The sequence below is a fragment of the Myotis nattereri genome (genome assembly GCF_964212035.1).
Source record: "Myotis nattereri genome assembly, chromosome: 3".
In the NCBI taxonomy this organism is placed as follows: Eukaryota; Metazoa; Chordata; class Mammalia; order Chiroptera; family Vespertilionidae; genus Myotis; species Myotis nattereri.
Window position 1 is genome coordinate 152407599 of NC_138077.1, and position 16362 is coordinate 152423960.

The 16362-nt window shown below is 36.9% G+C and overlaps 1 protein-coding gene across 1 annotated transcript in view; it reads left to right on the plus strand.

Annotated features, from left to right (window-relative positions):
- The window catches only part of COL24A1 (collagen type XXIV alpha 1 chain), a 320488-nt gene that overhangs the window by 74625 nt on the left and 229501 nt on the right, over positions 1-16362 (plus strand). Inside the window, exons 13-14 of the mRNA XM_081088262.1 lie at positions 4084-4137; positions 8064-8108. Of these exons, the coding sequence (XP_080944388.1) occupies positions 4084-4137; positions 8064-8108 (99 nt within the window). The remainder of the gene's footprint in view (positions 1-4083; positions 4138-8063; positions 8109-16362) is intronic.

A 16362-nucleotide genomic window follows, 5' to 3' on the forward strand; every position in this document is an offset into this window, starting at 1 on the left:
CAATGATTAGTTCGCCAATATGTGTACACCAGTTAGGCTGTCTCTTTCTTTTATTTATAAGCAAAACTCCAGCTGTATATATTAAGACAAAAGTTAGTTGTTTTTAAACTTGAAACCATCTGTAGCTAATGATTCTGAACATACATGCAGCTTGTCATCATAATCCTAAATGTTTAGAATTAGAAATAATTTCAGATGCTTCATTTTAAAAGAAACCTTCCTCATCCTCTAGAATCTAGATGCTTGGCTTTCAAGGAAACAAATTTCTTATAAGGGTGTTTCACTTGTTAAAGTTAAGTAGCAAGAAATGAATTCTTTCTCTTTTATTTTATTTTTTGCTAGTTCATGTAATCTGTAGAGCATAGGGAATCTTAAAGGTGTTTTTCCTTGTCAAATGGGAGTGTTCCTCTTACTATGGCAACAGCTAAGTAGCTTTTCACATTCAGGATAAATCCCTCCAGGCTACTTGGAATGATTCCAGAGAAATTTACTTTTTTAAAAAATATATATTTTATTGATTTTTTTTACAGAGAGGAAGGGAGAGGGACAGAGAGTTAGAAACATCTATGAGAGAGAAACATCAATCTGCTGCCTCCTGCATACTCCCTACTGGGGATGTGCCCGCAACTAAGGTACATGCCCTTTACTGGACTCGAACCTGGTACCCTTGAGTCCGCAGACTGACGCTCTATCCACTGAGCCAAACCGGTTAGGACAGAGACATTTACTTTTAAAAAGTGTAACAGAATATGCAGGGGTGAGCAATAGTAGGTTTACAGATATTCATATGGAAAATCATATACTAATTAATAAACTTTGTTTTGTGTACTCACAACTGTAAACCTACTTTCACCACCCTTGTATAACATCAAATTTGCCATATTAATCAACTTTAAATGTACAGTTTAGTGGTGTCTTAGCTCATGCTGCTATAATAAAAATACCAGACTAGATGGCTTAAACAATAAATACTTATATCTCAGAGTTTTGCAGTCTGGGAAGCTTAAGATCAAGGTGCTGGGGTCTGGTAAGGGCCCACTGCATATCTTGTAGACAGCCACCTTCTCACTTTCTGCTCAGATGGCCAAGAGACTAATCATCTCTCAAATATTTTCTTATAAGGACACTAATCCCGTTCATGAGGCTCTATCCTTTATGGCCTAATTACCTTCCAAGTCCCCACCTTCAAATACCATGATATTGGGGATTAGGCTTCAACATGTGAACATTGAGGGGACACAAACATTCAGTTCATAGCAGGAGGCATTAAGTCCATTTAAATTGTTGTGCAGCCATCACCACCATCCATCTCCAGAACTTTTTCATCCTCCCAAACTGAAACTCCAAACCCATTAAACAATAACTCCTCATTTTCTCTCTCCCCAAGACCCTGGCAACCATTCTTCTCTGTCTATGCATTTGGCTACCCGATGTACTTCATTTACATGTAATCACACATCATCTGTCCTTTTGTGTTTATTTCATTTAGCATGATTGTCTTCAAGGTTAATTCACGTTGTAGCGTATGTCAGAATTTCCTTTTTAAGGCTGAATAATATTTCATTGTATGACTATGCCACATTTTGTTTATCTAGTCATCTGTTGAACGTTGGTGTTTCTTCCGCCTTTCGACTTTTGTGAATAAAAAACCTGAATCCTTTCTTAATATATATTATTATGGGAGAATTTACTCTGAAAAGTCACCCATTCTCTGATTCAAATAAGTAGCCTTTATTTAGAATTTAGTGAAAATGACCCCTTGTATCTCTCCTTCATTTTTTTTTTATACCTTGGCTTTTCTCTGTATTTATAAAATCATTCTTCTTCTCTCATCTCCATTTAAGTGTTTCTCTCTGGTTCAGTGATTATTTTTTGCTTGTTTTCTTCTCAGAGCTCTAGTCTATCCTTAAGGCTTCTGACCCACCTGGCTTTCAAATAATATATCTCTCTATGAGCTTTCTATGAGTTTCACATTTCAATTCCCTGCCAAGATAATTCGATTTGAATGCCTCTCATCACCACAGACTCAAATGACTAACAAAACTCATCCTTTCTACCAAACTCACCTTTCTTGTTTGTTGTCTATAGGGACATATACAAAGACCTGTTGATACACTATAATCCTAGTGAATTTTGTAAACTGAAACTTTGATTATATAAAGACTATGCCTATTTTTTTAAATGGCCCACAGTAAATTCCAAACTTTCATCATTACTCTTTTTAACTCCGCCTCTTGCCTGCCAACCTCATAGAACTATTTGCAGTTTGATGAAAATGCAATATCATTTCATTCCTATTGATTGATTGAATGATTGATGGTACATTACTAGTGCTATCTGGAATGTCTTAAAGACTCAGCCCAAATGTTTCCTTCTCTGTAAAGCTGAATCTTTCCTCTAGACCAGTGGTTCTCAACCTTCTGGCCCTTTAAATACAGTTCCTCATGTTGTGACCCAACCATAAAATTATTTTCGTTGCTATTTCATAACTGTAATGTTGCTACGGTTATGAATCCTAATGTAAATATCTGACATGCAGGATTGTCTCAGGCGACCCCTGTGAAAGGATCATTCGACAGCCAAAGGGGTCGCGACCCACAGGTTGAGAACCGCTGCTCTAGACCAAGTTGGTCATTCTGCCTCCAAAGTTCCCATTGCTTATTACATTTATCATATCACATATCACATACTCACAAAATAATTCTCAAATGATATTACAGTTATTTATTTGTTTGACCCTTGTTCCTAATAAACTCTGAACTTCTTGAGGGCACTGATTCTCTTATTCACCTTAATAATCCTTGTTCCCCACACACAATGGGCACTAAAATAATGTTTTATGAATCAGTGAACCAGACTGATAGTCCTTCAAATTTGACTGTTGAAAGAGCCTTCTAACAGATTTTCCTACCGTCAGTGTTTCCTGTCTTAAAAGTATTCTGTATCTTGTCAACAGATTAATATTTTGAAAAAACAACTTGAAATCAGGGGATTACCATAATTCCCCAAAGTCAGTTGCTCCCAGTCTAAAATGTAGTCTAAAATTCTTAGCCTAAAATGTAAGTTTCTCCTTAATATGGTCTCTTAACTACTATACATTTCATCTATTAAATTGGTGAAACAAGTTATTTGCCACAGGTGAGATAGGACTAAAGTATGTTAGGTTAAAGTACCTCGCATAATTATTTATATGTCCTCCTTGTTTCTCAGACCATTGGAATCGTCCTGAGGGCACAATGGGTCTTGGCCCTTATTCAAAGCATCTTGCACATGAAATTCTGTCAGTTATCATTTAAGAACACTTTCTGACCTCTCTCTATTATATCCGTGCTCACTATAATTATTCTGGTTGGAGTGTTCTTTCTCCAGCCTCTGCTTATCAAGATTTTACCTACTCTGTGGGCCTGTCTCCAGTGCCCGTCTCCTTTGAAACCTTTTTGAGTGCCCTGACCTCCTGCCACTTTACAATGAATCTCTTCCTCCCCTGTGCTTCTTTTTTTGTACTTGTTATAGTCTTTTCATACCTCCATCTTGCTTAAATTTTAATTGAATATATACATGTATTTTCTGCTCTCTATAAAATTCAATGAAGAAAAGGATTTTGTCGTGTTGTGTGTTTTTTAAAATATATTTTTATTGATTTCAGAGAGAAAGGGAGAGGGAGCGAGAGAGAGAAACATCAGTGATGACAGAGAATCATCGATCAGCTGCCTCTTGCATACCCCCTGCTGGGGATCGATTCCCACAGCCTGAGCCCGAAACCTGGGCATGTGCCCTAATCCGGACTCAAACCCATAACCTCCTGGTTCATAGGTCAAAGCTTAACCACTCACCCACACTGGCTAGTGGATTTGGTCTTCTTGATTTTTATTAGCTACCATGTCGTAAGTTATGTTCCCTACTTTTTTTCTTTAATGAAAAGATTGATCTATAACTTCTGGAAGAAAAGCAGTAAGGTAAGAGAAACATTCATAGTGTTAAGCTGTATAATTTCACATTGCTGTGAAGAAATTCAGGATCTCTATTTGGAATTACAAGGTGAATGTCTAAATGAAATAATATAGATTGTTTTTTTACTTTAAGGGTTTCATTGGTTCTCCTGGGGAAGCAGGACAGCTGGGGCCTGAAGGAGAGAGAGTGAGTACGTTTTACATTACTTTTAGAGTGATGTGCATGTGGTGATGTACAGCAGGGTCAGAGACTGCTCTGTCAGGCAGGCCATCCTACTGAGTGATACGCATATGGTAATACACAATGGGGTCATGAACTCCTGTGTCAGGGACATCATCTTACTAAGTGAAGCAAGCCAGCTTTAAAATAAATCACCTACCAGAAATATAATTAAATTATCTTAAATGTTACCAAATTTTGTTTTGAGAAAGTAAATGATACAAATATGTATGGCTAGCTATTTTTAATTCAGTTAAAAAAACACACAAATTGAAATATTAAATATCTAATTATGAAAATTTTATTTTGTAATTCATTACTCTTTAATTCAAATATAAACTCTTAGCAGGTCTTGTATTTTATAATGCAATAGGCAGCAAATAATTCAGAAGATACGTTTTTTTGTTTAGTTTAATAATGAAACATAGCTATCCATAAATGTAGGTACTTATTGCAAAATAATGTTATACTTTTAAAAGGTAATCAGATATGTACAAAGGTCTGACATTCCAACTTCATCTTATCTAGTTTTAGGTGCCATAGCAGTTTATTGATTTCTATTTGCATACCTTCATTTACATTGTTAATATTAATTGAAGAAGTAAAATTAAATAATATCAGCATAACATAAGGTTTGAAAGCAAAGAAAGTCATATTCAAAATTTAGCATTTAACTCTATTATTATAAGAATGCTATTGAAGCCAAAATTGTCCTTTCCGGAAACAAGTGAAAGTAAACCAGAACATTCTTTGCTAGATGAGTTTTCAAATTTATAGTTTTTCAACTGAGTGAATTAAATTGCATTTTTTTGTTATTACTTGTGAATGCCCTTCCAGAGAAGAAATATTCAGAATTTAAACGTGCTGTAAAGGCGATCAAAATGTTCATTCTTCTTTGGTGAGACGAGGTGAAGATTTACCCTTGGAAAACATACAGGTCATTTGTTTCACTTGTAAAAAATGTCTTCAGCGTGATCCCAACTAAGCTACTTCCCTGCCTTGTGATACAGCAGTCATGTAGATGGTGTTTCCAATCCATCACGCAAACACCTGAGCTGCTTCTCATTTACCCAAAGAGGTATATGCAGCTCACACGGTTAATTACTCTGCTGCTCATCATACAATTCTTTCTTGACCTTTGGGCATGAACTTATTTCTAGTAATTGATGTAGTAAATAAGCCAAAGTTATAAGTCATTGCAAAATGTTATCATCTTAGATTTAAGGATCCTAGTGTTGACACTGACCCTCAATAGGCACACTGCCTGCAATCATATGCGCTAATTTTGACCAGTCTGTATAAAAATATTAAGACCCTTGCAAATCATAAATATAAGATCATTTTGTGATATTGTGCCTATCATGGTACCATGTCCTAATATCATTTGGCTACTTAAAATTCTGATTAAAACCATAAATGATGTACCTAGTGAGGTGTCATTATTATGTTATAAAACATTTAAGTAGAGAAAAGCAGAAAAAAATAATGTAGTGCTAATCACTCCTGAAAATAAATGGAAAGAAAAAGTCTTCTTGAATTTAATATATATATAATATTTATTTATGAAAAAATATATTTATTTATAAAAAATGCTTATATAATTCTCTCTGCACGATCCTGAGATTTAGTGAAGCTACTAAAATTTTAGAAAATATCTGATTTAAAAAAATAAGGTTGGTGGTAGTCTATAAAGATGCATAAAGTACCAATGAAATTAATCATAATGCTCACCTATAAACTCTTTTTCGAAGGAGACATTAGGTAAGTATTTCTCAGACACTGTTGAGTTGAAAATAGATGGATTACTTTAACCAATGATATCTTCAACCTTATCTATATACTAGAGGCCTGGTGCACAAATTTGTGCACAGGAGTGTGTGTGTCCCAGCCCAGCCTGTACCCTCGCCAATCTGGGACCTCTCGCAGGATGTCTGACTGCCCGTTTAGGCCCGATCTGCCAAATGAACAAAATAAACAGGCAGTTGGACATTCCTCTCAATATCCAGGACTGCTGGCTCCCAACTGCTCACCTGCCTGCCTGCCTGATTGCCCCTAACCACTTCTACATGGCAGCCTGATCACCCCCTAACCACTCCCCTGCCAGCCTGATCAATGCCTAACTGCTCCCCTGATGGCTCAATTGACCCTAACTGCCCTGCCCTGTCAGTCTGGTCACCCCTAACTGCTCTCTCCTGCCAGGCTGGTTTCCCCTAATTGTCTTCCCCTGCAGGGCTGGTCACCCCCAAATGCCCTCCCCTGCCGGTCCGGTCACCCCTAACTTCCCTCCCTTGCCAGCCTGTTTGCCCCTAACTGCCTTCCCATGCCAGCCCAGTCACCCCTAACTGCCCTTCCCTGCTGGCCTGGTTGCCCTCAACTGCCCTCCCTTTCAGGCCTGGTCCCTCCCAACTGCCTTCCTCTGCTAGCCTGATTGCCCACAACTGCCCTCCCCTGCAGGCCATCTTGTGTCCACATGGGGGCAGCCATCTAGTGTTGGAATGATGGTCAATTTGCATGTTACCTCTTTATTAGATAGGATACTATTAATCCCAAGTTACATGGTTCTAAGTTTCTAAGGCTTAGCCTATCTAATAAAAGAGTAATATGCAAATTGACCATCACTCCAATACACAAGATGGCTGCGACAAGTTGGCCTGCAGGGGAGGGCAGTTGCGGGGGACCAGCCCTGCAGGGGAGGACAGATAGGGGTGACCAGGTGGGCAGGGGAGGGAAGTTAGGGGCAATTGGGCTAGCAGGGGAGAAGTTAGGCGTTGATTAGGCTGGCAGGGGTGTAGTTAGGGGGTGATCAGGCTGGCGGGGGGGGGGGCAGTTAGGGGCAATCAGGCAGGCAGGCAGGCGAGCAGTTGGGGGCCAGCAGTCATGGATTGTGAGAGGGGTCGCAGATTGGAGAGGGTACAGGCTAGGCTGAGGGACACACACCCCCCTTGCATGAATTTCATGCACCGGGCCTCTAGTAAGTTGTTATAAGTCTCAAAGTGATTATATCAGGGTGCTTTGGAATGCAAGTTAAAGAAAAGCCCAACTCAACCTGGCTTTAAAAAAGAGGATATTTTTAATAATGATAATAAAGATAATTACAAATTATTTATTGAATGTTTATACTAGTACATATGCAAGGCCCTGTACAAATACTGCTTATTAATTAATTCATAATACCCAGTGAGATAGGGACTACTATTATTCTTACTATAGATGAAGAAAATGAGGCACACAGAGAATATACTAAGATCAGAGCCAGGATTTGAACATAGATATTCTGGCTCCAAAGCCTCAGTGCTTAAGAACTATGCCCTGCTGTTTCTTACATGACCAGAAATCTACAGGTTAGGTTGGATCCAGGCACAGTATGATTTTGAGCCCAATGAGGTCATCATCCTTCTCCCTGCTTTGCTTTTCAATGAGGTCATCATCCTTCTCCCTGCTTTGCCTTGCCTAATGTTGGCTTTTTCCTAAGGCTTATCTCCCATGTGATTGCTAGATTGACAGTGTATGGGCTAAATGTGCCCTTGTTTATGTCCAGCCAGTGAGACATGGGGACAGAGGGAAGGTAAGTGGCCCTTGGGTATGGAAAATAAGACCACCCTGTTGTCTGGTTGTGTCAAGTTTGGTTGTGTGCCTACCTGTGGACAAATAACTATCATCAGAGAAATGTCGGGATTCCATTTGGAAGTGCAAATGGGATGGATTCCTGAAGATGAAGAAAAGGGTCTGCTTCAGTTACATTAATATATTGAAGCGTTTCTGAATATTTCACTAATTTAAAGAACACTTTATTTCTCTCTTTGGCATATTTCATTAATGTTTGAAAAGAAGTGTCTAGCTCAGTCATTTATTCAACAAATATTTATTTTTTTATATATTTTTTTATATTCTAGGGTGTTCCTGGGATTCGTGGAAAGAAGGGTCTTAAGGGAAGACAGGTAGTTCAATTCTTGTTTCCTGAGGTTCAGTTAGAACAATATAATCTAATTATGTGTATGTTTCTCACCTATTAAAATATGAATGTGGTTATTCTCATCCACAATCCATGTAATTCAACAGAATTTAATTTTTGCCACAATCTAGCAAGTACTACCTGAGAATGTGAAGGAAAATTTAGATTAAAAGTAATTTAAAAATTAACACTTCTAACCCATTTAATGTACCTTTTCCCCCATAACAAGGGGCTAAAACGTCACAGAAAATACATGAAGAATATAAAACACTGATGATAATACTATTCACCCTCATGGTTTAGAGGGTTTTTTTACAGGCCTGCTTCAGATGTTAGCTGAGAAACTACTTTGTTACAGCTTGTTATATTTTTCAGGTTAAAAAAAATCAATGAAAGTGAATTTTTCCAGATAATGTAATACTTCTGAGAGATAGGTGGACATTTTGACATCATCCAATACCCTATTTGACCAATGAGAAAGCTGTGTGTGGTTCAGGGGAGCATCTTCAGGTTATCCTGGCTGAGTCAGTATAGCTAATCCACCACCTGCTTTTTACATGTGCTGTTATTCAAAGATATTGACTAGGGTGGGACATTCTGTGCTACACTGTTCTCTAGTCTATGAGGAAGAAAATTGCTTTTCATGATACTTTTTCTAATATTTGGTGTATATAAATAAAATCTTGATAATAATGCTAAAGGATTACATATCTCACCAGAATATTTATATTATTTTAAAGCATTTTATCCTTTAACCTTTGCAATAGTTCTTAAAGGTAGATGTTAAAAGACTTGCTCAGAATCACATAATTAAAATTGGTAAAGTCAAGAATTGAGCCCAGCTCCTCTGAATACAAATCCAGGACCTTTTTTCTTACTTCTTAGATATTCTGCTGACTGTCTTCTACTCATTGCTTAGAAGAGCATTATTTATTTTTTCCTGTCTTTTAGACAAAATATGATAAAAATTATTTTAAAGTTTCACTTTAAAGACTTTAATGTATTAAGATTGAACTTACCAAACTGTCAAAGTATAAAAAATAAGCCAAACATTTTTTTCTTGCACTTACATTCAATTTTTTAAGACTAATCTTGTAGCAACAACTGAACTGTTACCATTTCCATCATCACCACTGATTATTCTCAAGCCCTGTGCTAAATATTTTGTATGCCATCTAATTTAATTATACTCTACTTTACTTCAAAATGTTAAAATGTGATTTCTTTATGTTTTAGCCCTCAAACACAAATACTTCTCCATTTATTATGTGTTAAATATTTAAATTAAATATACAAATGTAGGCTGTCTCAAAATTGACAGTAGGTTAAGTTTATCTTCATCATTATTGTATTCTCCATTCTGTGCTTAAATTTTTCCCATTCTTCTCTTATCAAAGTATGCTGTCAGTAGAAGAACAAATTAAGTTATTTATGCCACAATATAAATTAGTTCCAGTGTTTAAAATGTTACCTTACCTATTAGCAATTATATTTTAAACATATTTTAAGACAAAATAAATAATCTGCACTGGTGGAATTTTAGGGATTGGTGAAAAAATACTTTCTCAGACCTCCTCTGATATGTCAGTTCAGTAGCTCCCAACTTTACTAATGTGGCTGGTCATATATAAATATTAAATTTATCTTGGCAATATATAGGTAATATCTAGTTTGCTACTCCACAATGAACTATAAAATTATTTATGGAAATTTATAGATAACGTCTGGGTTTCTTACACCAGGGGGAATTATAAAATTATCCAACACATGCTATCTATTTCAAAAGGGTAATTCAAGAAAAACTGGAAAACCAGTACTGGGTTCTTTGATTATACTCTTCTTTATATTACAAAATCTGTAAAATTTTATTAATTTAAAAATGTATGCTTTTTGTAATAGATGTAGATCCTTAGAAAAATTATATTAGAATGACACATGTATCCTATTTTTTCCTAAATAGTGTTTATAATAGAAAATTTGTCTGATGCTGTAATATATCATGTATAGTATATATACTTTTTCTTTTCTTTGCCACAAAATGATTTGGCCGTGTTTATGAGGAAATTGCTGTGCTTAGAATAAGATACAGTTATAGCCACAAGGAAATTATGCCAAGGCTGAATTCACAGACTCTTCCAGAATATTATCCTATGTGTAAGGCTCCCTTATGTTCTGTTCATTTTAAGTGAAATCATCTTCAGATAGCTTTGATATTATGTAAGGGCAAACATATTAGCATAGGGTAGTATGCATCATGAGACACCTGTATTTGCCAGTTTAGGTGATTAAAATCCCATGAGAAGAATGGTCTCATTGCTGTTTAAGTAACAGTAAAAAGAAAATATCTTTTGATATGTCCACTCTCTATGATGTGGAAAATGTTAGTTGTGTGGAATTTAGATACGGCCATTTTCTCTTGGTAATCTATTAAATCATGTATGCTATTTGTTGTTATTGGTAAAGTAGACATTTAAATAAAAAAACAGAACTAAAGGATTCCAGGCCTCCATAAAAATGCTGACAGAAATCCATGTATCTGAAAGAATATTGCAGTAACCTAGAAAGGTTGAAATCTGAAAGTACCTGTATCTAAGACACTTGCGGCTATACAAATGTCATACTGTTACCTCCAGTTTTCTGCTATTTCAGAACTATTTATAACTGTGGGCTGATGCTTCATTAGGCAGTTACTGCTCTGTGGATCCCACCTTATTTCATTTACTATCATCAGTATGAATATTATGAAAAGATGTGTTTTATTTTCGTTATTACTCCCCTTTAACAGAATTAGTCTTTTTGTATTTCAAATGAGCTTGTTTCCTCAAATTTTAGGTAGGTAGAAGTATCAGTCTTATGAACATAGAATATTATGATTCAGTTTTAAGTAATTATTGTTACATAATTTGTAGAATAACTGTAGCTCTTTATAGACAACTTTTTAAGTTTTATGTACCATTTTACACTTAGATTTTTAAAGTTTCTGAAATTAAGGCCAGAAACTGATAAAATAGGTTACTTCTCTTTCTGTATTGTGTGTACTATGAAACACCTGACAGTCAATATAGTGAAGGTAATAGGCATAGAAAACTTCAAAGTCCACGTTCAGGTCTTTCTAAATGTAATCAAGGTGAGCTTCCTTGGAATGCTGAGTTGGTTTCTAACTTGTGTACTAAAGATCTATGTTTGATATTAATAATTTACAAAGTATTTAAATGTATACATATTGATATTATCCTATCTAATAAAGATGGAATATGCAAATTGATCACCACACCATCACAAAGATGGCAGTGCCCATAGCCACAAGATGGTGGTGCCCAGTCCCATCAGCCCCTCCAGAGTCCCCCAGTCTTTTCAGCCCTGCCAGGGGTGGCAGGCACATGGTGCAGCTGGACCTGCCCTCAGACCCCCAGCCACAGACAAGCCTCAAATGTCAGCTGCCCAGCCACCCAGAGTGGGCCCTCGGTGCAGGCAAGCCTCAGATGGTGGTTGCCCAGCTGCCTAGGGCCACCCGAGGCTCAGGTAACCAGGGCTGGCTGAGGCTTGTGCTGCCAGCAGTGGCAGCAGCAGAGGTGTTATGGGGGCGTCGCCTTCCCCTGATCGCCGGGTTGCCTCCTGCCTGTGAGGGCTCCTGGACTGGGAGCAAGCTGGGCTGAGGGACCACCCCCCCAACAGTGAATGAATTTTCATGCACCAGGCCTCTAGTGTTAGATATAACATAATTATAGAGGAGTGGTGAAAATCCTGTTTACAGTTGTTCAAGAGTTAGTAATATTGCTAAGCTTCAGTTTTGAAAGATGTTGCTATAAATCATATACTCATATAGCTGGCCAAATGGTCACTTATTTTCCTGAGTAAACATTAAGCATGGAATTAAGTAGTTGTGAGCCAACTTCCTAGTGATGTCTGTATTTTTTAAAATAAAATTATAGGTTCACAAGTAAGAGATATCTTCTCTTAGACAGTAGAAATATTATATGAATGCTATTGAAAATGGATACATTATAAATAACATATTATTTTGGTTATTCAAGAGTTATTTATTATTTAGCCTCACACTGGTATTTTTAAATTTAATGTTTGTGTTAAAAGTTGTTTCACATTAAATTTTACTTACCAGAAAACCCTTTTTTCCCCCAAAATAAAACATTGTGCTTATTCAGTGTTTAGGAATTGACTTGATATTTGTAACAACATCTGTTTTTGTTTTCAACAGGAAGAGTAGGAAAACTGGCTTTGTTAGGAATTTGGTTTATTTGGGGATGAAAGAGTTTATAAAAATAATTATATTAGCAAATTCATTTGTTCCTTGGTCTTAGATTATTGGTATTTGAAAATTTTTTCTTGCTTGTATTATAAGCTATTTATGGTTTCAAGATCTTAGTATAAAGTACTTACTAATCACTATAATTATGTTTAAAACCTCATGTAATCAGTTATATATTAGTCAATAATGTTTACTCATGCTTTTGGATATAAGATATAGTTCTTATCTCTTCCTCTCCTCCCCTCCTACATGCCCTACACTGGATCAAAATCTTTACGGTCAGTTAATACTAGAGGACAGCCATAGGGTTCTAGATGCATTCAGTAGAACCAGCCTTTGAAGATGAGGAAGCCCAAGACACTGCTAATTCATTCTTTTCACTGTCTGTGAAAAGAACTCAAATCCTTTCTCCAGAGATCTATCGAAATATGGTAGTAGACAATCTGTATTGGCCAGGCCTCTTTTTTTTTAATCTTCACCTGAGGACATGCCTTTTGTTTTTTTGTTTTTTGTTTTTAAATTGAGTTTAGGAAGAGCGAAGGAAGAGGGAGAGAGAAACATTAACATGAGAGTGAAACATCCATCGGTTGCCACTCGTACTCCCCCGCCTGGGGATTGAACCTGAAACCTGGGTATGTGCCCTGACCCAGAGCCGAACCCATGACCTTTCTGTGTACGGGACGATGTGCCAACAAACAGCCACACTGGCCAGGGCTGGTCAGAACCTTTTAAAGACCATATTACTACTATTCTATTTTACATGCTTTATTGTCTTTATTTGAGAAGCTTCTTGGAACGTATCTGATGAGTCAGTTTCCTTAAAAGCATAAAACCATCCACTGACTTATAATAAAAAAGAAGAATGCTATTTTTAAAAAACAGGGAAAGAACAGAAGGAGGATTTGTGTGTATTTGTTCACTTCAGATTTTACATATATTACATAATTCCAAGTAGCTCTGTTTCCAATGAAAAGTTTTTAAACTTCATCATGTAGTGCCACAATCAGGATATTTCTACAGTTGCTTTGAAAGAGAGCATTTTACAGGGCTCCCAGATTGATTGAGTCAGTACTCTCTCATACTAAATTGGCTATGCATATTTGTATGGTTCCATAGACCTAAAATACATGCCAGAACTAACTTGCCTGGATTGAAGATAAACATGAAATTGGAGATTGGGAGTTTTACTCTAAACAACTCTCAAACTGTTGTCAAAATATAGAGGTTTTAGTCATGGCTGGGTTGGCTCAATGGATAGAGCGTCAGCCTGCGGACTGAAGGGTCCCGGGTTCAATTCTGGTCAAGGGCACATGCCCAAGTTTTGGGTTCAATCCCCAGTAGGGGATGTGCAGGAGGCAGCTGTTTCTGTCTCTCTCTCTCCCTTCCTCTCTAAAATCAATAAAAATATATTTAAAAATATAGAGAGAGGTTTTCTCCCCCACTCCTCTCTCTCTCTCTCTCTCTCTCTCTCTCTCTCTCTCTCTCTCTCTCTCTCTCTCTCTCTGGTGCAGGGGCCTGGGTATAGGTGGGAAAAAGAGAGGAAAATGGGGACATCTGTAGTAGTGTCAACAATAAAAACAAAGTTAAAATAAATATTTTGTAACAGAAAAATCAGGAGTTTTTCAGACCTGACAGGAATCGATTATTTTTAAAAATCATATTACATTTAAAGTTTGAAAAAGAGAAAAAGTGTACTCCGTTTTCTTCCTATGAAAAGCAAAATATCACAGCCTTACAAGAGTGGAGGCATTGTAACACTCAACTGTGTTCCAATTCTGGAAAGGAGTGCCTCCTCTTCTCTTCTTACACATCCTTCTGCTACAAGACTCTATTGAAAGGAAACTGTATTTTGGCTTCTAACTCCAGTGTCAGGATTTCAGGATATAAAATCCTTCTGTTAGACATCTGTGATTAGTTTCTATCTTTAGCTCAAGAGCATCTTAAATTTGTACTGTGCAGTAGTATTTCATATACACACATTTTATGGAGACTTTGGAAACGGTGTTTTCTTCTGCCTAGGAAAAGGTTGCATTTAATTCTATCATAAAGCACTACTGTTGCTAGAGCATTAGGAAAACTCATTAATTTTTAAATGATTCTGCCTCTTTCAGGAAAAATGTATTTTCTAGATTCTGTTTTACTGAGTATAGTTCATAGTAACTATATTTGGCTAACTGTAGCCTAACAAGAGCCCAAGACGTTGAATTAAACCTACTTTCAAGTTTGGGACAGGTATTGAGAAGAGGAATACTCAGTGGTGTACAGCTGGTAATTTGGGGGAAGGCTACGCAGAGCTAGTTTTCGTAGCTCTGCCAACAAGTGGAAAGTCAGCCAGGCAGTGATTTTCAGGGCAGATACATTAAGAGAAAACATGGAGAATCTTGTAGGTTATCAAAACCAGGAATGTGAGGGTGTGAGTACAAAGATGGCAGTGAGATTTGGCGTGGGTTTAGGGACTGAATTCTCTGTGTGGAAAAATGGCAAGAATAAGGTGAGGGCCCTTGTGATTGAGGGATAGGACATGAACTGTATACCAAACCTGGTTCTTGCACACAGGAATAAGTGAGACTCCAATTCCTAGAACTGGAGTACAAGGTTGCAACCAAACCTTAAGAATAAGGCGGGGACTTGACTCTGAGAACTGAGGTCCAAATCATAGCTAGGTTAGCAATAAGCCTGAGTTGATGCTAAGTGTCTGAGAATTGGACTAGAATTCCTTACATTTCTACATAAGTTTAAAATTAGTCCCAAATATCAGGACATGGTTGGCCCTTGAAGTGCAGATCAAATTGTCCTACTGTGAGGAAAAGAAGGGGGCAGAAACTGGATCATAGCAGAGTACTCCACACTGGAGCCTTTTCCTACAGTAATTGTGTTTCTTAAAGGGTTTTAAAACACCACAATTTCTTGGTAATATGTAGTCATATGTAGAACATGTAGAATTAACTTCTAGGGGTTTTTTGTGTGTTTTTGTTTGTTTGTTTTTAGTGTTTCTAATCCTAGGTAAGTTAGTGTGATCATCTCTTTTCATGGCTTAGTCTTGGAAAAAAGTTGAATTTCTGTTTTTATTGGTAATGCCTATTTAGTGTCTATGCCTTTTATGATTATTTTTATCTATCTCTATTTTAGATCAAACATGTTGTTTCTAAATCTTCGTTCTTTAGAAAGAGCAAAATATAGTCATAGTTAACTGTGGTATTTAACAACAAAAAAAGTTTGCATTGCTTTTATGTTTTTAAATTTTACAAATCTGGGCATTAGTAGTTTATGACTATCTTGGTCCTCATATTTCTCTAAATATTTTATATGCAGTATTTTTTCTGATTTCTATGTAGAAGTTGGAAAATAATCCTTTTACTAGACTCCCTAAGCAATAACTTTCCCACTGTTTCAAGATATTTACTTATACTACTGAGTATAGTATCTATGTGTGTTCTAAAATATTAACACACATATTTCCAGGCATATGAAGTCTGGAATACTTCTTTTGTGTTTAGTGTTTGAAAACTATCATTTTTGGTAATAGTACCATTATTAGACCCAGACAACGAGAAAAATTTGATCTGGGATCTGCACCTTTGAAGGCCCTGAACATCATGAACAAATAAATGTATTTATTGGTAAGAGTACCCTTGTTCCTCAGGATCCGGCACTTATCATTGGCAAAGTAACCCTAGACATCCACTTGTGTTACTATGTGTTAATTATCTATTTATGTGTAACAGAATACCTGTTAGTGGTTTAAAAAGCAATAAATATATATTATTTCTCAGAGGTTCTGTGGGTCAAGAATTTGGGAGTGGCTTATTTGGGTGGGTCTAGTTTAGGCTTTCCCATGAGGTTATAGTTGAGATTTGGGGCAGGACTATAGTCATCTGAAGGCTTGACTGGGGCTAGGGGATCCACTTTGAAGGTGGCTCACTTACTGGCTGGCCATTTTGGCACTAGTTGGTGGGAGGCCTCACTTCCTCCT